Source organism: Cryptococcus depauperatus, chromosome 7 (assembly GCF_001720195.1).
Source record: "Cryptococcus depauperatus CBS 7841 chromosome 7, complete sequence".
Classification (NCBI taxonomy): domain Eukaryota; kingdom Fungi; phylum Basidiomycota; class Tremellomycetes; order Tremellales; family Cryptococcaceae; genus Cryptococcus; species Cryptococcus depauperatus.
The window spans coordinates 114,021-138,330 of record NC_089474.1 but is presented as its reverse complement, the minus strand read 5'-3'; the positions used below and the strand labels follow the sequence as shown (position 1 = coordinate 138,330).

The 24,310-nt window shown below is 44.3% G+C and overlaps 7 protein-coding genes across 7 annotated transcripts; 4 read left to right on the top strand and 3 right to left on the bottom strand.

The window, feature by feature from the left end:
• Positions 1-314: 314 nt before the first annotated feature.
• On the top strand, positions 315-934 carry L203_105366 (uncharacterized protein; the record flags this gene model as incomplete). The annotated part of the gene is made up of 2 exons (XM_066214734.1): positions 315-704; positions 755-934. The coding sequence occupies 2 exons, from the start codon at positions 315-317 to the stop codon at positions 932-934; spliced, it is 570 nt and encodes a 189-aa protein (XP_066070831.1).
• Positions 935-2,601: 1,667 nt separating this feature from the next.
• On the bottom strand, positions 2,602-3,571 carry L203_105365 (uncharacterized protein; the record flags this gene model as incomplete). Its single annotated transcript, XM_066214733.1, has 4 exons — positions 2,602-2,715; positions 2,795-3,014; positions 3,062-3,223; positions 3,270-3,571. 4 exons carry the CDS (start codon positions 3,569-3,571, stop codon positions 2,602-2,604), a joined length of 798 nt encoding a protein of 265 aa, XP_066070830.1.
• Positions 3,572-3,643: 72 nt separating this feature from the next.
• Positions 3,644-4,663, top strand: L203_105364 (uncharacterized protein; the record flags this gene model as incomplete). The annotated part of the gene is made up of 5 exons (XM_066214732.1): positions 3,644-3,658; positions 3,937-4,021; positions 4,071-4,129; positions 4,186-4,452; positions 4,502-4,663. The coding sequence occupies 5 exons, from the start codon at positions 3,644-3,646 to the stop codon at positions 4,661-4,663; spliced, it is 588 nt and encodes a 195-aa protein (XP_066070829.1).
• A 2,350-nt stretch (positions 4,664-7,013) lies between these two features.
• On the top strand, positions 7,014-11,571 carry L203_105363 (uncharacterized protein; the record flags this gene model as incomplete). The annotated part of the gene is made up of 12 exons (XM_066214731.1): positions 7,014-8,021; positions 8,076-8,269; positions 8,315-9,121; positions 9,167-9,419; positions 9,470-9,542; positions 9,592-10,128; positions 10,173-10,363; positions 10,413-10,601; positions 10,652-10,972; positions 11,027-11,169; positions 11,220-11,346; positions 11,398-11,571. The coding sequence occupies 12 exons, from the start codon at positions 7,014-7,016 to the stop codon at positions 11,569-11,571; spliced, it is 4,017 nt and encodes a 1,338-aa protein (XP_066070828.1).
• A 1,844-nt stretch (positions 11,572-13,415) lies between these two features.
• Positions 13,416-16,044, bottom strand: L203_105362 (uncharacterized protein; the record flags this gene model as incomplete). Its single annotated transcript, XM_066214730.1, has 4 exons — positions 13,416-13,542; positions 13,593-14,831; positions 14,881-15,369; positions 15,650-16,044. The coding sequence occupies 4 exons, from the start codon at positions 16,042-16,044 to the stop codon at positions 13,416-13,418; spliced, it is 2,250 nt and encodes a 749-aa protein (XP_066070827.1).
• Positions 16,045-17,828: 1,784 nt separating this feature from the next.
• Positions 17,829-21,594, bottom strand: L203_105361 (uncharacterized protein; the record flags this gene model as incomplete). Its single annotated transcript, XM_066214729.1, has 9 exons — positions 17,829-18,421; positions 18,475-18,631; positions 18,680-19,324; positions 19,378-19,524; positions 19,573-20,307; positions 20,361-21,189; positions 21,238-21,292; positions 21,338-21,380; positions 21,427-21,594. The coding sequence occupies 9 exons, from the start codon at positions 21,592-21,594 to the stop codon at positions 17,829-17,831; spliced, it is 3,372 nt and encodes a 1,123-aa protein (XP_066070826.1).
• A 327-nt stretch (positions 21,595-21,921) lies between these two features.
• Positions 21,922-22,270, top strand: L203_105360 (uncharacterized protein; the record flags this gene model as incomplete). Its single annotated transcript, XM_066214728.1, has 2 exons — positions 21,922-22,209; positions 22,259-22,270. The coding sequence occupies 2 exons, from the start codon at positions 21,922-21,924 to the stop codon at positions 22,268-22,270; spliced, it is 300 nt and encodes a 99-aa protein (XP_066070825.1).
• Between the last annotated feature and the right edge of the window lie 2,040 nt (positions 22,271-24,310).

The following is a 24,310-nucleotide window of genomic DNA, read 5'->3' as shown; positions in this document are numbered from 1 at the left end:
TATCCTGTGTTCTTATATCCTTTCCTTGTACATGGTCCTGACATTGGATCACTGGATTCCAACAAGACCAGCGTTGGGCTAGGGGCTGTTGTGACAAACTTTGTTCGTCTAGTCGGTGTACTAGTCGTTAGCATATCATGATTAGCCGTAGGCGGCGATCGCCGCCCAGGCTTTTATATATAAGAGGTCGGATATGAAACCACTTTCTTGAAACGTTCTGTTACAATCTCTCATCGTTTTGGCAGGGACAGCTCTACCATTGTTCCATCTTTTGCCTGTGTTTTGTAGAGTTGGTCACCGCTGACTCCTACTACATGCCTTGTCGTTCTATCTATCTGGCCAAGCACCGCGGCATCGCCAGCCAGCGTGCTCATTTCGCCCTTTTCATCCCAAATGCTGCTGATGATCGCAAAGATCTCAGCCAAGACTTCCAATCGACACCATGCAGTGGCACAGTCATTCATGTTGTGGGTGAGCCGGTGATGCTCGGTTATGCGCTCGAGTTCAAACGAAACGACGAATGTAGCGATTCGCGTGACCTACGAGAGATGGTTTTCCTTGGACACGTTGACTCGGCTAACCTCTATGATCCTCCCGATATGATGGTTTTCAAGGAAACGTGTGCAAGGGCAGCATTGGAACGAGAAGCAACCATGGTGAATCCACCACCCAGAGGTCAAAACATTCGAGCTCTTATCGATGGCGTGAGCAGTTTTCATGTTGGACAAGCTGAATAGGGCTGACGATAGGACAGGTTACTACCAGACGGTGCCAAGAGTGGACCATGGAACTCCTTCATCGACTAGAACAGAGGGGACTTATCAGTCCGGGCGCCGCCAGCATTGCCGAACGCCATCGAGATTCCCCGAGCCATGGTATTTTCGGGCAAACGGGAGCTGCCTCACAAGCCAGTCTCTCGTGCCAACAAGTCTAAGCGGCCAGCATTGCATGGGTGTAGGATGAAGACTACCATCGTTGTAGGTTGTCAGAAGTAAGGTTATTCTTGGCCTTGGGCAGAGAGTGCTTGGGATTGGTGAGTTATTTAGGAATATCTATCTCAAATAGATGAAGACAGCTATCAAGATTCATTCCATGGGAACTATCGACCACAATCCCTTCCTTACATCTTCTCTTCTCTATGTCCTTCAGCCAGGTTCCTGTTCAACTCACTATACCATTCCTCTGTATACACACTACCCTGTCTTCTTCTATCCCAACCTTGTACATCATCCCGACAGCCACACCCTCCGCGATTCGCGCCCTAGTCATCTTTTGTAAAACATCTCGCCTTCAGGTATCGCCTTGTCAATTTGCCACTTGCAATACACCACCTCACCGTTGCCATCGATCTGGAACATGACTCTATGGAACCCTATGGCAGACTAGGGATACAATCCCTCCCTCGACTCAGCATCGCGCTCACAGTCCCATGCAAACACGTCGTCGTGGTAGTGATAGAGGTTGTACGCCGTGTGGTGATACCCTTGCGGTGCCACCGCGAGACTGTCGCCGTTTATAGGCGTAAATGCGAGAAAGAAGTTTTCCGCTCTGTGGCTGGTCCATAGCGATGCCGTCTGTTTGAACAGGGACCCAAGTGTGTCGGTGCGGCCGATGCATGAAACGACTTACATGTGACCAAGGGTCAAGACGGTGGGTGGAAAGTAGGCTATGGAGGTGGAATCGTCTGAGGAGGAATGTTGCGCAGAGGGCTGTCAAGGGATACGACAGGTGACAAAGGGCGTTGAATGGGACAAAGTATTAGCCATGGCACGCCGTGCAGATTCGCAGAGAGTCAATCTTGACAGCTGTCTGTTTGAGATACATTTTCTCAAAAGTCAAGTCGTCCAAAGGGGTAAACGATATAGGCGAGATTTATGTAGATGGGCAGGGGACGAAGAGGATGCCCTCAAGGTCAGGATGATAGGTAGACAGGCAAGCTGGTATAGAGTAGCTTTGAATTTTCTATGTTAGAGGGAATCGAGCAGTATCTCGATTCGCTGATCAGTAGATACATTTCTGGATGGTAGAGTGGATGGTGACCTGGTAGCAGGTTGGACACCATGCTAATTGTTTGAGTATACATTAGATGGCAAGCGGGATATGAACGAGCAATGAGGTTGGAAAGACTTTATGATGCACATGTGAAGGAGAGGAGTGGTAAACGACAGACATGGCAGGGTCATGTCTATGGGATAATGTGTCTGGATGAGAGACACGCATGGATAAACAAATCCTTGGAGAACCCGTCTTGCGTTGTCTTTCCCAGACGGGTCCCCAGAGCGTCCTTTTTTCCAAAGCTGACAGTGAAGCCAAAAAGGTAGAACGGGGCGTTGCGAATAAGCCATAAACCCAGCCCGTCGCACAGATGTGACTGAGAAATGATTATGGTCAATGGCCTATCTGTTACCAAGAGTAGATGTCATATCTTGTGGACAGGCTGCATGCGTCTATCATTCTGCGCATCCGTTCTTGCGCTCCAAACGCACCATGTCGCTGACCAGAAAACCCTATTCAATCACAACGGACCTCGATACGACATTTGCATTCACACTTTCACGGCATGCGCTGCATTACAAATCTCAATGGCGAATTGACAATGCGTTATTGGACCTGGGCACCATATCCTCTCAAACCCTCTGCAAATCCCCACTCTGTGGACGCTGACTTGGAATCGCTGATGTTGATACCTTGTTCTGTGATAGTGGCCACTTGGTACTACGTTCTTTGTCAGCGACAGTCTGATGGTTGAAAGGAATCTATTCAGAGGATTCAGTGAATAGTAAAATAGAATCACCTTGTTGATACTCCTGGCGTCTCTATAGAACAGGACCTTCATACACTCATTCAATAGCGATTCGGCTTCTTCAGCAGTCAATAATGGCCCTTCACCATTGATTCCAGCTTTGGCTTCATATGCTTCTCGCAGGAGAGGTTGAGCAAGATGTGCACCGAAGCCAGTAGCAAGCGTAGGCGCAGAGTATGTGGTACCGAGTAGATCAACATAGGCAAGGAATCTGTAGAAATTAGCTCTCTTTACTGTACCTAGAGCAACTATACTTGCGGTTCCTTCTTGGAAGTATCCCATCCTCCAACGAGCAAAGCATTCCATACAGGATCAACCTTGCTTCTTCGTCCATAGAAAAGATTCGCGAGAAGTGTGTAAATGTTTGATGATGAGAGAGACGGGTGAGAGTCGGTAAGTGAAAGAGAGTCTTCTTCGCGTCTATCACACTAATGAGCAAAAGCACACAAATTTGCATGATACATACAAGAGAGCATCGAGCTTTTTCTTCAACCATTGATAATCTGCCATGTCACCTGCAACACCAATGAGTGTGTGTTTGCCGAGTGGATGGAGTCGCTGGATATCTGAGAACCTTGCCAAAGAACCATAAGAGCCGAGGTTGTCGGCAGCAATCATGACTCCCTTGTCATACTTGACCCCTATAACAGATGTACCTGTGACAAGTGGCTGACTTGTATGTGACTTGGGTCCATCAAGATAGACATTGTGGCGATTTGTCTGTGGAAGTGGAAAAGTGCTGTAGTCATTGAAGATTGATTGGGTCATTGGTTGCTTCCACGTGGCTGGATGCTACCCGTGTGTTAGACGGCCGTTGTTAGTTTTCTGCTTACGTTGGAGATGGACATGATAAAAGTGAATCAAAGATATGAAAAATAAATACAAAAGTCAATTTCATGTGTTGTATAGTTGAAACGACGCGAGTGCGAGGTGGTATGATAGTGACGTGGTATAAAAGTACCATCGCTAGTCACGTGATTGTCACTTACTCTTGACACAATGACTTTACCTTTGTTGTTGATTTTGACTTTGTAACAACATCGTCAAGACAGATACAATGAGCCAACCTCAATTCTTTGAAGCCATTACAAAGGCAAGTGTAATCCAATCGCCCAGCACTGACCTGCATTCAGTCCTTCACCGATGTTACTGTCAGTGAGAAGGGTGTCGACACTGCAGAATTCCTAGAAGCTGCCGAGAACTTGGTGAAGATATTTGGTACGTCTCTGGGCATATATCGTGATTCAAGCTAAGCATCGAGCTCCAGATCTCTTTGGGAATCCCGCTTTTATCGTTGTACAAAATGATTTGACTGGTAACATTGCCGTAATTCATAGAAAGCGTTGACAACATGGTTTGGGTTGACAGCATACATTCTGTAGAAAATTCGTGCTTACCTCGCTGCCAACCCTTCTTCAGCCGTTACCCTTGAATCCCTTCTTGCCTCAGAAAAGGCTAATATCTCCAAGCCAAAAGATAGGGTTGCTACGGATGCTCTCATGTGGTTGCTTCGAGGTCTCAAATTTACCGCTTTGGGACTGAAACTGAATCAGGAGAATAGAAAGGAAGAACTTTCTGCAAGCTTCACAAAAGCATATGAGCAGAGCTTAAAGAAGCACCACGGGATAATGGTCAGACCTGTGTTTTATGTGTGTCTTGCTCCGCCTTGATGAGGAATCGACTGACTTCATTCCTCAGCTTGCAATGAAGGCTTGCCCTTACCGAGCCACATTCTACCCCAAGCTTGGCACTCCTGAAGCGGAGGTCGAGTCTAAGCTTCAAGCCTGGCTCAAAGCTTTGTATGACATTGTCCAAAAGGAGGAGGGTGTTTTCAAGGCAGGTGGCTATGGGGAGATTTAGATTGGCTACCACAGTATGCGATGAAGATTGTGATCATAATGCATGAACGATTCCTACAGCACCTGCGCTTTGTATCTCATGGATGCAGATCGTCATAAGAGATTCAACCAGAGAAATGATTATTGAGCAATGCGTCATTCGTGTCCCTCAAGAAGCAGCTTGCATCTGCTGTTGCTGGCGACCTGTTCCCTTCGTTCCAATTAGTGGTTTCAAAGATTCATTAAGAGCAGCTTCTAACATAAGGCATCCGGGCATCAAGTTATTGTTGTCTTGCTATTGCTCTCAATCTCTCAGAATCAGTACATCATTCAAATCATTCAGATAATCGTCCTCAATGATCATGATTGATATTTACGAAAAGTGTGCTTTTCGCTCTACGAGCGGTATCGTCAACCAACACGATCCACATTGTCCAAATTGTGCTGTAGTTCTACTCATATAAGAAATTGCTGTCAGAATCCTAAACATTTGATAACGTCTTTAAAGTTGCTTCGAAATCAGAGGGTTGAAAATCAAACTCCCGTCAATACTCGTCTTACTGATGCTGTCCCAGGGTACACTTCCTCTACCGATACCTTTTTGGTTGACGCTCTTTCTGGTTATGTTTCCTCTGTTAATTCTCTTCCCATCCTGTTTCTTCTTATCTTGGTCAAAAGGCGTCGTTTGCTTGATGATTGCCATTGCTTGTAAATTTGTTCGGCAAATTAATAGCTATAAAAGCAGTAATTAAACTGCGACACAAATAAGGTGCACCAAAGTCACGAAAAGGATCTTGAGGCGTTCGTGTTTCTGGTAAACAAACTCGAAGGTTTTCCCAGCTTTGTTTAAGATCATTTGCGTCTGGTTCTCCTATTTATTCGTTTTGTTTAATGCTATTCCGTACATATCGACTTCTTCTCCCAGTATGCTCCAGTCGTTTATCTTTGCTTTTCCTGTATGTTTTGATGTAGAGTCTATGTGTACTGCAAATTCATAAAGCTGAAATGTGCATTAATGATTTGGCTTGAGATTCTTAAGTCCCTTGTAGTGATTTGTTGAGTTATACTTTGAGCATAGAAATTGAGTATTCTCCTGTTATTCTCACGCAAGTTATCTGTGCCGGGCTGTATATCCGCTCTTGTTTTCGTTGACAAGTTCTTGCGAAGAATATGCGCGATTGTTTCCAACTTAGTCCGGATTCTATAGTTGAGTGCATTGGAAACTCTGGGCAAAGCGATTGATACATTAGTTTGAACAATTGATGGTCCTCCTTTAGTTGATCGTTGGCGAGTTTTGTATGTTCTTTTGCCTCCTTTCCCAACTAGTGTCCTTTAATCGGGTTTGTTTTCATCCTTGAGCTCTACAGTTCAGGTATTTAGAATCTCTTCAAGACTTCTTCGTGATGATACTACTCTCCAAGCTATCAATGCGACTGGAGAAGTTGTTGGCAAGGCTACTTTTGACACAAAGATGCAACTTTCCGAGCAGAATTCTTGACTTCATAAAAGTTGTGCCAGATGAAAAGACAGGTGTTGCAGACAAAAAGTGTCTGGTTATGGCAAGATTTGCAAGATGGGTTTGACGGATACCTCTAGAATACAATTGTTACTTGTCGAACAGAACTGAATATAAAAGGTAAAGTTGTGTCTTAGGGGATGGCAGATAAGACTATGTTGAAAAATGGGCTTCCTCCGCTACTTTTTTTGAGATCCGTTTATAGCTTGCAAGCGTCTCACTTACTAGAACAGTTGATTGAAGATATCGCATGATATGCGACTTCAAATTCCATTATCCTAATCTTCTTGATCGTTCATTTCAACATTCTTCAAGAGCGAACCAGAGTCGTGACTTGTGTCAATTGTCGGAGAGTCTATCAGGTGCTCTGGAAGGGCTTGCACAATCTGATCCATCCACCTTGTTATAGGCGCATGTAATTGGTTGCTTGGATACATGTCTCCTTCAAGATCAATGATCTCGATCTAGTTTTCTATAGTTGTTAGTTCTTATACAGATAGAGTTGAGCATATTGAAGAGGTTAGAATGTTGAGAGAGCAAGATATGCACAGGCAAGCAAACCTACTGTTTCTTCTAATGGGTTTGTTGGTACGTGTTCCCTTCAAATGAGAATGTTAAAAATGTCAGCATTTATGAAACTACATCTACAAAATCAAATACTTCTTGCTTTTCTTTAAAAATAAAGTATCGTTTTGTATATATTTAACCTTATCATATTACGTAATATTTATACGCGACGCGTCTTACAGTAAACAAACATTTCGCTTTCACAATTTGTTTTTCATATCATTTCTCGTTTACCTTTTCATTTTCATAACTCTAACTCTATGCTGACGACGAAGATCTCAATGGAACCATGACCGGCACTTTCAACCTGCAAGAGGAACTATTATCCTTGTCAGACCTATCACTATATCACATTCCAGCAGAGGTTGACATCCCTTCGCTTCGAACGTCCTCCATCGATTCATCTCTATCAACAGCGATTGAAACCATCGCCGGGGATCCAGAATCAATTGTACATTCTTCGCCATCGACATTCGACGTTTTCAGATCCATCCTCAAATATGCTGATCAACCAAATGTGGACGCTGGGATATTATCAAAACTCTTGGACGTTATCGTTTCTAGTTTAACGCATCATTCAAGCGCAGTCATGGCCGTTATAAATAACCAAACTTTTGGATCTGAGGCAGATATGGAGGCTCCAATGATACACAAACAACCTTTGGAGATTTGGGCATTCTTGTTACAATGGTTCATCAATGCCGCTGAGCGTGGTGCCGGCCGGTCTGCCGATGAGCCTAAAGCGGTAACGGGAAGGGGCAAAAAGAAGACTGGCAAGAGCGCTCCTCCTTCAAGCAGCTTTGTCTTTGTCGATCATCTCCCATCGGTACTTGGGGCTATGCACAAGGCCCTTCGAATATCCACTTCTCGTATTTGGCGCACCACCTCTGAGCGGGAAGCTTTCATCTCCTGCTTTGTCAAGCCCGCGTACCAGCTGGCTGAAACAGAGGCATATCTCCGAGCCTCTGAAACACGCTTAGGAATATACAAAGTTATTTGTCTGGCGGTCAAATTTCATCAACACGCCTTCGGTGCCCAGACTAGTATCATGCAAAATCTTACCTATTATGAACACTTTTCGGAGCCAATGGCTGAATTACTAGCCATTTTGGAGAAGGAGTTTGATTTTTCTCAGTTAGGAGAGGAAGTTCTGCGAGATGTTGCTGGAAAAACATTTGCGCATAATGACGCCAAGGGCCCAAGGAGTTTTTCAAAGTTTCTCGTGAGATTAGCGGAGCTGAGTCCAAAGATGGTACAAAAGCAGATGCCGCTCTTGCTGGCTCATCTTGATAGCGAAGTAAATTTATGAGGTTCTGAAAGTAAATCAATAACTGACTGGAAACTTTAAAAGGCACATCCTATGCGAATGGCCATTGTCGAGATCATTGGAATTCTCATCAGAGACATCTCCTCGTCTGATGAAGGCGATGAAGAACAAAAGACCAAACAAATTCAAAAATTCTTTGATCTGCTCATGGAAAGATTTCTAGATTTGAACTCTTGGGTACGATGCAAGGTGCTGACCACTTTGATTAAGCTTTGCGAGTAAGTCATGCAATGATAAACTGGACAAAGATTGATATGATATAGCCTTCCCGCAAAATTCCCCAAGCAGCGCCATCAAATTACAGAGCTGACGATCCGTTCTTTACAAGACAAAACCTCCTCTGCCCGTCGATACGCCATTCAATTGCTTTGCAAGCTACTTGAAACACATCCATTTGGAGCTTTGCATGGTGGCACGCTTAATTTGGAGGAGTGGCAAGAAAGATATGAGAAAGTGTCAGAAGAGCTAAAGAAACTGGACGCCCAAGAATTAGAAAGAGCAAAAAGAGAGGTCGGTGTGGATAATGAGGATCAAGACGAGGACGGTGTGGCAGAAGATGAGACAGAAACCAAGGAAGAATCTGATGAAGACAAGAAAGAAAGTGTGCAGACCGAACATGAACGCAATTCTCAACCAAAGAAATCTCGTCAATCTCAACTCGACGTATCTGATATTCAGGCAGAACAAAGCATCCCAGATCCTAATCTCGTCACTAAATTACGACTCACTAAAAAGTACTACTCAGATGCTCTACGATTCATCAATCAGCTGGAAGGCGCTATTCCCACGCTTTGCCAACTGCTTGTCTCTACTACCAAAACGGAGGTTTTAGAAGCAATAAGGTTTTTCAGGATGGCGTATGAATACAGCATTACAAGTGCTGATCAGGGTATCAAAACGATGCTTCATTTGATATGGACTAAAGACAATAATGCGACTGCCGGGGAGGAGGGAGAGGTTAAAGGCATTAGAGGCAGCGTCATTGAAACATATAGGAGCTTGTACTTCGATGTCGTCTCAGATTTGACGCCCAAGCAACAAGTTAATAGGATCACCAAAAACATGATTGAGTGAGTTGGACATAATCTAGGAAGCAAGATCTGACACACCGAAAGGCGAACGTACAATGCGACTCTTGCTGAGCTGACTTCTCTCGAAGAGCTCATGCGAACCATGATGATTGATGAAGGCGTGCACAATGATGTGATTCATCGACTATGGCAAGTTTACAGTGCAGAACAAGAAATTCCCAAACTCCAGCGACAAGGTGCAATCATTATACTTGGGATGCTCGCAGTGGCAAAAAGAGAGGTAGTCACCGAAAGGGTAGAGAGCTTGCTAAAAATTGGATTGGGCTCATTAGGGATGGTGCGTACTTTGGTATGACAACGTGAAGAGAAGGGCTGATAATTGCCCAGTGTGATCTGGTACTAGCAAGATATACATGTATCGCCCTTCAACGTCTGGGCGGATCTGCCAAAAAAGTCAAGGGTGCGATCTTGTTGCTTATCTATCTTACATTGCTGATATCACTGCGTAGGCTCTCTCCAAGATAAAACTTTACGTCTCCCCATGGATAATCCGATATTTATTAAGTTGCAAGAAATTATTGAGTTATCACCCAAATCGCCTCATTGGTTTGCTATGGCTGAGCAAGCTATCAATACAATATATTTGCTAGGTGAACAGCCGGATGAGCTCTGTAGCCAAATTATTAAGGATTTGACCAAGAAGGTTTTTGAGAGTTCCAAAGATTTTAAAGAAGAGAAACCAACAGAAGATATGAGAGACGCTGATCAAGATATGGAGGCGGGTGATATAAACCAGATTGTCGTGGACAAGACGACTGCCGACTCCGAAAAGGCCGTTGTTCATGCTGCCTTTGAAACAGATGCAAGTCCAGCAGACAAAGAGCCCAATTCTCCAAAATCGGTATCATCGCTGGACGCCAACAGAACAAGTAGCTTTCGCTTGGCTCAAATGGTATTTATCGTCGGCCATGTTGCCATCAAGCATATAGTCTATCTCGAGCTTGTTGAGAGGGAATTTAAGTGGAGAAAAGATGAAAAGGCAAAAGGTACGTTTGTAAACCAGAAATCTAATAAAGGCTGATAATAATAGAAAAAAATGCGGCCAAAGTAGGAGAAAAGGACCAAAACGACCTTGATGCCGTTGCGGGAAATGCTGAAGATGATATTGGAGACATCATACAGGGTATCAGAGAGAAAGAGTTGCTTTACAGTGAGAACAGTTTGTTGGCGGCGTATGGTCCAATGATTGCGCATATTTGTGCCAGCCCTAAGAGATACCGCGTGGGTTAGCGTCGTTTCGTGGTATAAAAAATATGCTGAAAACAAACAGAACCCATCGCTGCGACAGGCAGCGACTCTAAGTTTAACAAAGCTTATGTGTGTGTCTTCTCAATTTTGCGAATCACACCTGCTTTTGCTGTTCAAGATTCTCGAGACAAGCAAAGACCCGGTTGTCAGGAGTAACATTGTCATTGCCCTGGGCGACATCGCTGTTTGTTTTGGTAATCTGATTGATGATGTAAGCTTCCACTTACCTAACACAAATAACAACGATAACCAATATTATAGAACTCTGAGCGCCTGTATCAGGGCCTTGCTGATTCTAATCTTATCGTGAAAAAGAACACTCTCATGGTGCTCACTCATCTGATTCTCAATGGGATGATCAAGGTTAAAGGCCAGTTGGGAGAGATGGCCAAATGTCTAGAGGACCCCGATCAACGTATATCTGACCTTGCCAAGTTGTTCTTCACCGAATTGTCAACCAAGGACAACGCACTGTACAACAACTTACAAGATGTCATAAGCCATCTAAGTATCGGAGCGCATGCTGTTGATGAAGAAATGTTTGAGAGAACGATGAGATTTATCTTTACTTTTATCGAAAAGGCAAGCCGCCAATCTGTCTGCCCGGCAAAGACTGAAGAGCTAACGTTGTTATAGGACAAGCAAGCGGAGGCTATTGTGGAAAAGTTGTGTCAAAGATTCAGATTAGCTGCTGAGGAGAGACAATGGAGGGATATTTCTTATTGTCTTTCTCTTTTGCCATTCAAATCGGAAAGATCACTTAAGAAGCTTATCGAGGGGTGAACCAATTTAGACTTATCTTAAAGAGATGAGACTGACAAACGTACAGTTTACCATTCTACCAAGACAAGTTGCATGAAGAGACGGTTTTCAGACGCTTTAGTGAAATTTTGGCCAAGGCTCGAGCTAACAAGGCGGCCAGTAAACCTGAGACAGAGTTGCAGGAATTTGAAAGAGTATGTGTTTTGATTTGTTATGTCTGATCTTCATTGACTCTTGTCCCGTAGATCCTTACTGAGCATCAAGCTAAGGGCCTTGAGGATGCAGCACTGGAAGCAGACGTTTTGCGCAAAACCAAGGCTGCCAAACGTCGAGCAGCCAAGCGCCCTGTTGCAGCTACCAGATCTGCAGGTCGACAGAGAAAGATCGTGGAGAGTGAGGATGAAGAGAGAGATCAGTAAATGGATGCGTGTAACATATATGAACGCTTTCAGGTTTTTCATATCAAGGATGTTGTAGATGCATAGCCAATTATCTAGCCATTATTCAACATTACATACTGTCTCTTGCCATCATGCATTGCAGGGCCTTAGGTGATGATTCTTCTCGCATGAATCGGTCCCAGGGATAGGATAAGGGACCGACCTCGGACGATGGCTACACGTCGTGTTGAGAGCCGTCTATGGCTTATAGTCGTTTTCATGGTTAAATTTAGCCTTAGGGAGAAACAAAAATGTAAACAAGTTGAAATCTCGAATAATAAACTATTACTGAGTTGTGATGACGCAACGACTATTTTATTTATTATTTTTGTATTTTTACAATTTATATGCAGCAAAAGAATCTGGTGCGGCGGAAATGACCGCCTGGTTCATAATAAAGCTGAGGATTGATACAATCCTTAATGGCTGAGCCAGAAAATCTGTAGCAGCAGTAGATATGGGTGGAAGCTAGCGCCATCAGTCGTCTTGAATCATGCAAGTTCAGGTCACTTATGTATATATTTTATGAAATCCAACGACAAAACAGATAGAACGGTGAAAGATTATTGATAGTAACACTTGTTTGAAATGGTGAATGCCTAATGGTGTGCTCTCTCGCTGGTTCGATACATTTTGAATTCGGCTCACGAAAATCTTCGAGAGACGGCACAATGAGCAAGGCATTTGCTTAGGCTGCAGTTTTCTATAAATCAATGAATGCTGTTTCTATGTCAATACTTGTAGTTATAAATATTCAATATCGTTCCACAGACAACGTGAGGAGGCTGAAATACAACAAGATGTATAATCAAGGTCTGAAGGGAAATGCTGGCGCTAAAAGGGCCATCTACAGGCTTTTGTTACGACCAGCCTAGTCGATGAGATGACTCGGCAGGGTAGACGATACGTGACAGTTGGATTGCCAGAATAGATGCTGAATGGTTTAATGGTAAGCCAAAGATGGATGAAGTAGTGGAGGCTTTGGACGATTGGTGTATGGATGGTGTGGGGTTGATTGAATGTTAATCCTTGCGGTTTAGTTGATATGGATGGGTATGGTCAATGATCAAGTAGTGAAGACGACTTGTGTAGCATATGTTGGATCCCAGATATGAGTGTCGAAATAAGTCATGGTGATGGGATTGTGCACAAGATATGTGGAAATGGAAATCCAGTAGAATAGTTGTGGTTGGCCAGTGTCACGTGACTAGGAAAGCTTGTCAAGGATTTGACTCTGTTTATAGATATTGCATGTAATAAAGTAAACTATAAACATGAATGTTTGTGGAACTATGCTACGTGTGTAAGTGCGTCAGCACTTTACACTGGCACTGGTAAAGACCGAAGATAAGTCCGTCAACGAAGAACACAAGGATAAGGAAATAGATATATATATATAGATCAACTGTAGAATACTTTTACTTTAGATACTTCATTTCATGCAATACCAGTGCTAGATTTGCTGTATCAGAACGCCTTTCATACATACTATTCACATAGTTATCATCAACAAAACCCAGTGTGGCACACCAGATGCCTTCAACGTGGCACCTAGTTAGGCGTGCCAGTTACTTCGCAAGCCTATCTGCTTCTGACAAAGCTTTACTCACGTTTGCTTGATAGCTGTTACAGTCTGTATCAACGGAATATAAGCAATGCATAAATTAGTGTTCGAACACCATTAACAATCCTTTTGCGGTTAATTGATGCATTGGTTATACTTGTAACAATAGCTCTCATATAGTGTTTTCATTACTATTCTATACATACAATTTGTTACAAACTCAAACATTAGATATCTCCAGTTGTGCCGTGGTCCTCTGTCATGACAGCTCTAGTCTTTTTCTGTTTTGTTTTCCCGGTCCTCGGCGACGAAGGACTGCTTCATACTCGCACACTTCTTCTCCTCGTTTGACACAGTGAAAGCATCTGGGTTTCACACCGTCGCATCTGATATGAGAATTAGCATAAGGGTCTTTAGTAGTATAGGACAAACTTACTTGAGCTTCTTGAGCCGACAGAATTGACAGGCGATACTGGTCTTTGGCAATATTTCCTTCCCATTCTTTCCGTGCTTGATTTGGTTTCTACCGCAATCTCCACATCCGTTTTCACTTGATCTTCTATGATCCATAGGAAACGCAGTCAGGTTTGATGTGTCCGTCTTGTCATACCTATCTTTCCTGGGTCGACCTCTTTTTCTACGCATTGGCACTGAAGCTTTGAGCGAAAACTTTCTGATGCCAAAAGGTTTGATCGTATTAAAAAGTTCATTGCCACATGAATTCAAATCTTGCATCCCGCATTCCTCAGGACCGGTTACGATGTACCTTTTCATTGCAGACGGTACAACGGGTATCTTGTTGACATGTTCTCGCGCTAAACTCATATGTGATGTACTTGTTGACTGGTCTTTCTTTTGGTGAACTCTGATTTTCAGAAGAGGAGGAAGGTTGTTGTTTGTGATATTTGAGCAAGACCCAAGTTCCATTGAAGGGTCCGTAGGGGGAACAAGAGGAGAATTCATGGGTAGAGGCAAGGACGGCATAAGGCTGTCACAAGAGTACAGCTTGTCGGTAACAGAGTTTGATGTGCTCTTGTCTGAAGCAGAGTAGCCCTTGAATGAAGAGTGTGGAGTGGGAGGCGTACGCTGATAAAGAGATCTGTCTCCTTCCGATGTCTCTCTAATCCAAGTCGCGTCCATGGGCAATGGTGCAACAAGATCTGGTTGCACATGAACTTTGGACCAGTCCTGTAATCGAGGTTCGACAGCTGTAGGCGAATGATGTGGTAGAGATTGTTGAGAAGATCCTGGAGTAATAGAGTCTAGAGAAGCCATAGATAATGACGGGCATTGAACAGCGTAATTGCAGAATTGTGAGTGGCGACTGGGTATAGGCGCCAAATTAGGAGTCTGCAACTGCTCATGCATCCAGCCTGTACTCAAAGAAGAAGACAGTGGAGTGTCTAGATCTGTGTGTAGAGGAGAAGACTGTAACGGAGGCAGAGGCGATGGGTGAGCATAGGGCAGGGAAAATGTTGGTTGGGAGGAAAACGATCGCGTGCTAGAATAATCAGAGAGATTTGAGTTGAATGAAGGTTGAGGCTGCATTTTGGTAGCAGAGGGGATAGGACCGGAAGGCTGAAACTCTGTCGGGGGACAATTAAGCTTGGCATCTAGTAATTGATCAAAGCGATGGCCTGTTTTGAGGGCCACTGCGGGAGCTGTATATGATTGACTGCGGGAGTCAGATTCTGTATCAGACTCTAGATAGGAACTGGACTTACTAGTGGGTTTTACCTCTGTTGGCAGCCATTTGACCTTGGTGTTGCATAGTTATGTTCCCATGCGCAGAAACATGCTCCTGACATTGCTTATCATATAATTGAGCTTTCCCTGCAAAAGCGTGAAGGTGCGTCGGCCTCTGGCTGACTCTCATCATACCGCATCCATCGACATCCATTGTATGCCTCAACCTTTTCTTAACCATATCCGGATGCTTCCCTTCGGTCTTGAGTGATCTCGAACGTGGGGTGGTATCATTTATTGAATGGGATTTCTCCTCGCGCGTGAGTGGTACAGGCGCGAATGACAGCGAAGCAGCCATTGGCTGTGACATAGTTGGATAGTTATTTTGATGGGCAGGCGTTGAACCTTGACTTTGCGATGTCTTTGAAGCACAAGTGGAAAAGTCGCCTCCAAATTTTGTTTTCATCAATTGAGAGAACCTGTCGCCAGTGTTGAGAACGATAGGTCGAAAATCACCATATGGCAGTCTGCACGGCCGAATGAGCGATCATCTCTTTCAGGGATGAGATGAATCCAGAGTATGGCAAGCAAAAATCACAGAACCAAGCAACGACAGAAACACGGCCCCACAAAACCGGAAACGTGCCAGCAATCAACATTCCAGAGAGAACCGAGAATGTTTCGCCCACCAAAGATGGATCATCCCGGCCAAATCAGCGCCATCCTACTCCCGCCCGAAATCTACAAAGAGATCTGTGACAACAAGAAAAACTACCGATACATCCATCTGCCGAAGCAAACACTCACTGGTATCCATTGCCATCTTGACCGGTGCAGCAAACCTCGCCGCTACTACCTTTGCCATCTTCAGAAGCATCCCAGCCCTGCAGGCTCGGTTTTCCGAGTCGAAGTGTCCGTCCTCCCTCTGCGCCTTGGGGTTTCAAAGCTGCATTGTGTTCATCATGCATGTAATCGCTTGTCAATTTGCTCGAAGGGTTCTCTTGACAGGACCATGTCCATTCATCGTTTGAGACAATGCTTGCCCATGGCGATTGAGTCACAGGAGACTCATAAGGTACACCGTGTTTCGTACCAGCCAACGGATCCTTCCGCGTCAGCGATACCACATCCCCTTGCTCTTGATGCTCAGCATCAGAGCCGTCTAGACAGAATAGATTGTGAAAGTGCTGAAAATAGGCCATGATAACTGAATACGACTCAAGCGTCAATCTGGATTCCTGTCGCCTGCGTTCTTTGTTCTTCACAGAGTAGATGCCAAACTACCCCTCTGTGATTACCTTGCCACTGTCGTTGGTGTTCAAGAAGAAATGTAAATTCGCAAGAAAGATGGAAAGAAAGTAGAGAAAGAAGATGAAATAAATTGGACATCCCGAGCTCGATCTCCACATGAAACTGGCCAAATGAAATCGCCCAATCAGGCAATTCTCGCCTTTGCCATGCATTCTGGTATTCAGGACCGCCTTTAAATGCCCACCAACGGAGATCAGTTTCCCTGAAAATTAGGCGCGCGACGTAACAGCCAGTGCCAAATTTCCGCTTTAATTTTAATTTTGACTTTTCTTTTCCAAGAGCTTTCGAATATTCAACGATATGAGACACCGCATTGGAGTAAAAAAAACGCCATTGGGAAGCGATAGGAAACGACAACACATGGCATGTTGAACGGCGTCCCGAGATACCCAGAGGTTGCAGCCAGAGCCGAGACGGAGATGACTAAGATGATCATCTTTGGTCCAGGGAGAAGGAGTATTGGTGACAACCGAGGTACGTATCCCTACTGAGTGGTCGATATTACGCCGCTGGCGCCTCAGCGTACGGCTGGGTTCGTTATTACCGTCATATGCTGGGTCTTGTCACTAGAGCGAGGAAGTGTGTTCATGGTTTGCAGGATGGGAGTCGTCGCTCACTTATGAAACATGTTTGAGGTATGGTACATGTGGTTGGGTTGGACAGAGTCGATTGCCAGTGCACAGCACTCACCTGGCCTTCGTGTCCCCTTGTGACCTCTCCATATTACCCAGCTACGTCGATCACCGTCAACACCTACGATTTCTCATATAGCCAAGCAATCCATTAACTCCTATTAGGACTATGACATCATGAGATATGTTTGCTATCTTATCTCTTGTGCTACACTCGTTTGAGCCATGCTTTATTGTAGATGAGGAATCAAGCAAAGATAGGCATGGCTCCAAGCGCATGTTATGTGCGATTCTCAGAGAAGACTACTTCACTCAACTCTAACCATACATTGTACAAACGTACACGAAAAGTCAATGCATTCAACTTGACCTTGTGCTGGCATATGGCTATGAGAAGAGGACTGGTGATCTCTGGCTATCTAGACAACACTGGTATTCGATTGCACAGGTTAGTAGCACCAGACTGTTTTTTTTATGGCAGAGACGGCCATAGACAAGATCTAGATTGAGGAGTTGCAACATGATGTCTAGGAAGAGGCGTAAAAGACTGAAACAAATAACGACAAGCGACCATCGGTCTTCCGAGTATGCACATCTATCAAGTCAAAGTCGAATCTACCAAATCTGAATGTTAGCTGTTTACAGCATACGACGATAGATGAATTCTTACATTACATCAAGCAAAAACGCTGTATTTCCGACGGAACGTCCAGTGCTCTTTAAATCTCCGCCGGATGTTGACCCAATACGCTAATTAGTAGACAAACAAATATAACATTGCGGAAAAAAGGATTAAAAAGCTCAGAAAGAAGCTATTCAGAGAATAACGCTCTTCGCCCAAGGAGCGACCCATGATATTCATTCTTGTCGTATCCCACGAAAGATATTCAACATTTTCGCCTCTACGAATCTCGTCCTCATAAAAATTAAACATACATTGCTCAAGTAATATGTATAGGATCAAAAGAAGGATAGTTACAAAAGCAGCAAAAGAACTCTTTTACAAATTCTGTGAAAAAAAGATGCCCCATACAAGACTCATCCTAAAAAGTAAACCCAGACTGCTGCGGCAAGCTGGTTGTGAGACCGACCATATCATGATTTCCATGGTCTTCGTCAGTCTCTGGGTGGAGGGATGCCAGCAGAAAAGCGGCATCAGCACTCGATTGGCTTCTTTCTAAATTCAGTCCAATACTCAGACCCAAATCTTCTGAATCAGCGGAAAGGGCATGCATGATGCCGGCCATTGTGTCATCACTCATGCCCTCTTCCAGAATGGACAATTCAGCCACATTTGCATTTGCAGAAGGAATGATCTGCGCAAGGTCACCGTTTCCTGAGCTGCAGGTAGAGGGCATGGAAGAAGGCGTAGGGAGAATAAGATGACTGTTGGAGCTTGATGTAGAAGGGCCGGTATGGTCTCTCATGCTAGAATTTCTCCCATCCCTCGCGATGGACGCCGAATAGACCTTATTGTTCACAGGGACACCTTCACCGGTTCTTGTGAATGTGCGCGAAGACTTGAGCATATCTCTGTAAGGTAAGCCTGAGAAGGCATTTTCTCCAGCCTCATGGTTGGGGTCTGAGCAAAGTATGTTTAACAATCCTTGGGCCAGCCAATACAAAGGCAAAGCATCTATTTAAAACATCAGTGAGATGATAAGAATGACGTAGTAATTTACAACTTGCCTTCGCAGTAGTTGAGAGTTCCCTTAGGGAGTTCTTCTTCGTCCTTGTTTGGCAACTCTGGACTGTCTTCCGGGCTTGCGATGCCATTCGTTCCAGCAGTGCTATTCACCTGAGCGGGAGTCGAGCACAAGCTATCAAAATCCCAGCCCTCTCGCCACTGACACACCATTAGCCTTGTTCTTATAATCTCAAAAGATAGACGAACCTTTTGCAGGCCACTCTTGAATCTCTCCTTCAAGCTTCCTCTAGTAACGATGCCTAAATCTGTCCCGTCTTGTGCAAGCATCTTTTTGCTAGGACGAAGCCATGGGCACCCCACCCAAAGATCCGTCAAATCTCGCCAATCCCCTTTGTCTCTCTTACCTTCACCAATGTCAATGATGCCGCGTAAAAGGGTGATGACCATAGCCATTCGAGCGAATGGCCCATAGTCGCTCTGATTGAGGAGATTATAGTATTGTGTATCGGCCTTTTCATGCAGTTTATCAAATGAACCATAAGTTGGGAGGAAGAACACACGTCGCATTGCTTCGTCAAGCGTCATCGGTTGGTAATTCTTGAGAGCTTTGTACCAGACTTGAGCAGCAGATGCCTTCCATAGCGTGTCAGGAGCGGGTAATGGAATGTAAGCCACCTCACAAGAAGATAAGATACGAGGAAGATTGGATTCAAGCGAAGATATGGTATCAAGTTGGTATACTAAGAAAGCGGTACGTCGACGACTTTCCATCTGTATCCATTCTCTCCAGCAGCGGTTCAATTCGTTAGGAGTAAAAGGCTCTACAGGGATTCGGATGTCTTGTTGAACGTGGTCTGCCTCTTGAGAAAAGAACCCAATCTGACGGGTAATCTATGGAGAATGTCAGCAATTGTGTTATTCTCTTTGTGATACTTGTAACTTGCGTTGATAATTGTACCTAAAGATATGTTTGCAGTCATTCTTTCCGTCTCATCTTCACTCAAAAAGTTGGGTGCGTGATACAAAATTAATGTTTGCAACAAAGCCACATTATATTCTGTCATTAAAACACCCTTTGCAAGTGTAAAAGACTACCTCAATCCTAAGCTTATTACCTATGACGTTTGAGAAAGTCCTACCTTGACAAGCATATTTGTCTTTTCACTTCGTACAATCGACCCTCTCTTCCAATTTGCGACATTTTTAGCCTCTACTGCTCTGATGCGTTCGTTGCATTTTTGCCAACTTTCTTCGTATAAACTTTCCCAACTTTGGTCAGGTATAACAGGCCCATCCAAGGCATTTTTGGCTGGACGAGCGTTCTCAATAGTTGGACACCAAAGCAAAGTGTCCTTTTCCCAAAATCCACCATTACGTATGCCGCCAACAGTGCAAATAGCAAAAGCTAAACACGCAGCAGTGTCGGTGAGCGTGAACGTAGGAAAATGGACAAAAGAAAAGTGATTGAGAACTGTATGAAATGTGTGGCAAGCCATGACCGATAGTGTTTTGATGGGAGGAAGAGCCCAGTGAGAGACTTGGTAACATCCAGCAAACCAGTCAGCTGGCAAGTAGAACCGACTGTTTTTATCATACTCCTCTCCTGCTCTAAGAATCATCATTGCGTGATCTACACGAAGTAATGGTCTTTCGGGATTGGGGTTAGCAGCCGTCTGAGGGATGTCCATCTGGGCTAACTGTTCGAGAATGTTGAGGCCATTGGGAGTGGAGGATTCATTTTGATCTTCTTGATACATATGATTGCCACTTAAGAAAAGCCTTTCGGCAGGCACGTTTAGGTTTAATGAGGATAGAAAGGAAGGGATGTTGAAAGTGGAATTAAATGAGTTGGCTTTAGGCGAGCGAGCAACTTTCTATAAACCCCTCAATATTTACATTTAGCTATGCGATATAACATTCTACTCACCCACTGACTGCTTTCAGGCGTCAAACCTGTTTTCAACACTCCCTGAGTGTCCATTCCGGACAGCCAGCTCATCGTGTTGAGAAAATCCCCGTCAACAGGACCAGAATCAGCTTGCAATCTTGGATCAATATCCCCGTCAACAGGAACTGTAGCAGTAGCAGTTCCGTTTACCTCAACAACAGGGGCTGGCGGCTCGCCCTGTTCCTTCGCCTGGACAGAGTTATTATTTAAAGGGCTGCTAGTACGCTCGGCGTCTTGGATTTGATTGGCCACCGCTGTTTCCATGATGAGGTTAATGGTTGGATTATTCGCCCAATCTGGCATATCCCTTGCCTCTTGGTTTGAATCCTCATTGCCCGGCACGCCGCCGGGGTAGGCCATACTGAGAAGTACAGAGGCATCTTCAAGGTGATTTGGGTCGCTAAGGCTATGATATGCCGGGTTAAGACTATGATATGCCGGGTTTTTATCAAATGAGGGCATAAATTCTCCAGAGTAATTTGGATGCTCCTCACCGGCAGCGCCGTAATACTGCTCAAGCCCATTGCTTTGATACTCTCGTTCTTCAAAATTATTCCCTCCATTGTCAAATTCATCTCTCAGAGCGGGATCTATTCTCGTACGCTGGCGGTCAAAGACTTTTTCAACCTCACTTGGTCTAGCATGTTTACGTGAGCGGTTGCGAGGTGGTGAGGCTTCGCGAGCGTCCATCCTGGATGAAGATACAGGCATGCCATTGTATATCCTTCCATGTGCAGGAGGTGATGTTGAGCAGTCAACGGGAGGAGGCGTTGGATGGCATCGTCGACGGTGTCGGAGAAGGACATCGCTGGAAAGCTTCGTAAGCAACAACCAGTAAACGTCGGGCATAAAGTACCTTCGAGCAAACGACTTTGAGCAGTCCTTACATTGAAAAGGTCTATCATCCTGGTCTGCAGTTTGGTTAGCGAGATCCATACTGACGCACATCCACCAACGTTTTCTTTGGTGTCTCTTTAGATATTCCATTCGGCTATACGTCTACACTGGCGATTAGCACAAATTACCTAATACCGATGGACCTCACCTGGCCACACCCTGGAAACAGACAAGCAAACGACTCCTTCTCCTTACCATCTCGCCCCCTGTTCCGGCCGCCTCCACTCGTCGCTATTGAAGAAGGAACTCCGCCTTCTGGCGGAGTGCCAAGTGACAAGACGGTACCGTCGCCTGTCACTGGTAACTGGGTTGCCATTGTTGGCAGTGGCTTGCTCCAAAAGTTTGCTGAGAATGGAGTGCGCTTCTGGCAGCTTTGAAAACTCTGAGAGACGTTGAATCAATTACAACCAATAATGATAATATTATTAATGTTATGTTAGAGAAAGTAATTGGAGAGGTCAAGTGGAGGGCGGGTGGAGGCAAAAAAGTGGAGGGAAAAAGACAAACTCAATTGTGCAATGGAACAATTTTATCCTTTTCGGAATTAGCGGTGATACTCCAATGTGGCACCTTTTTGTATACTATGGATGATTTTATCATTGTTGGTTTGTTCACTTTTCGTTATCAACTCTTTAAATTTACAATGTTAAACTTTCTGCGCCGCTTACCATCCGTCTTACCACGAACGAGGCTCTCTGCCCAGAGATTCTGTTCATCCTGCCCTCCGTCACGGCCACCGTTCGCAACCCTGCGACCATCACTTGTTCACTCGCTACGGGCAGGACCTCAGTGCAACGTAGCACAAACACTGATACAGATACGGGGAATCAAGGTTCGAAGCAGCGTCAAAAGGTTTTGCGATGGGTGCCTAGTGGTTAAAAGGAAGGGAAGAGTGTATGTGATTTGTTCAAAGAATCCAAAACACAAGCAGGTGAGTTGCAAGATAAAGTCGGTTGAGCTTGCTTTAACTGTTGTGATAGCGGCAAGGATAGACGTGAACTAGTTTGTGTTATGCACATTTCTTGTGTATTATTGCAGAAGGGGTTTTTTGACTGTCATTCGCCCGGCCGGATGCTTTGCGAATGACAAAGGCCATGTCAGACGTATTGGTCGATCGATATCGCAACCGACATCTGCAATCGACGACCGCTATTATGCTCACTCTGAATGCATGTCTCGATTTATCGTGAGTTGCAGCTATGTCAAGACCAAGGGGTTCGAGAATGATTCGACCTTGCAAGCTTGCCATCGTACAAGCCACTAAAATGGATATTGCCTTTACCAAGGGACTAACAACAGCTGTTGTTGGTCAAGCAAATCATAGCTTTCCATTACTTGTAATGATCTCTAAAGATGTTTGACTAGTGACCTAATCCAGCCGGTTTTTGAAATATCTGCCAACAAGAGCAACATTACCTCTTTCGAGCCTCACGAGATGGTCATTCTGTCACATGGTGAAGCGAAGAACAAAAGACATGGCATATCGCATGGGATTGAGCTCCTGTCTGTAGGATTGATACGCGATATCGAAAGAACTTGTTGACCAAAGACAAACGAAGCTTTAAACTTGTTATAGCAGGATTTACCTAAACGGTCTTTTCCCTTACCTCTCCACTGTTCCAAAGGTCTCCTATTTCAACGTATTACAGGAAAACCTCAACTCCAAACAGTTTCACTGGTTGTAAGAAACGTCTTTTGACGCCATGATTCTGAACATGTATATAATTATTTACTGATGGTGTGTTGGTTGACATAATAGCAAAATGAGCAAGCTTCACTCTCCATCTATCAATTTTGTCGCTTCAACAGGCTGACCAAACCACTCCATCCCGACACATGGTCGCCATGGATCGTCTAGTCAAATGAAAACGATAGCGGTACTCTGATCAGTGGTAGATTTCGGATTTAGAAGTCTTTCAACCCAAAATTCAGCAATGCATGCCAATTCTGCAAATAGAGTGGAATGTTAGCTTCCTGCAGACGTTATTTGGGAAGGTCTATGAGATGGCGAAATAAAATAAACCTTTTTAGGTAAATTTGGTGGGAGTATACTTAATTCTTTCAGATTCTGTTGGACCGGTAACATAGAGTACCAACAAGAGACGCTCAATGACGGTGTTGGATTATCAATATGTAGTGTAGCCGTAGCAATAACCAACGACCAGTGCAAGGACAAGGAACCAAAAGACAAATTCTTGGGTATGAACATCGCCTCTTTTATACCTCCATCCGGCAAAAATCCTTTCTATACATTTCTTTTCAAAGGTCCAGGGAGATATCCTGTGGGGGCAGATTTTTCCCCTCTAAGACGGTATTTTAGTTGAAAAGCCTGAGAGGAAATGAGAATTCAGTCTTTACAGGAGCAAGGGTCAATATCAATCCTGATTTTGGAGAGGCCTATACATTTGGGCAAAGATTAGATAAACAAGACAGAGATTTGCTTTACTGCTTAAATTTTGTTGTGCCAACCACACAGTCGACATTCGAAAACCCGCCGTCAACAACAACAGACAAGTCCTAAACTTAGACTGTTCAGTTTTGTTGGAACTATACTGTTGTATTAGTCATATGCATGTCTGTCAGGTTATTACAGTTGTACGAATCTCGTAGTGGCTGTCGAATAGCACGTTTTACTATCGTTTTTGAGATTTGAATCATCAACACTTGATTCCATGGTCGTCCGATGTAATGGTAAAAGACTGTTAGGATTGATGTGAGGCTAAGACTCGGGACGGCGAATCCTTGTGAGATTTGTATAGCTGGGACTAAGAAGTTGATGCGAGATTCATTCTCTGAGGATTTGTTCGTCCACGTACTCCTCTCGCTGAGGATACAAAACACCCTCAACAACCATTATCTTACCCTTGGAGTATTCTGTCCATCGCTATTGTCCTATCTTCCAAATTGGTAAGGGCCAATCAACAGGCATGATTTTGACAGTGGTTGCGAAAAAGAAATAAGAAGACGGAATGTTGAGTTTGGTATCTGGATTAAAAGGATATAATGTCAGCGGTACCACAATTGAGGAAGAT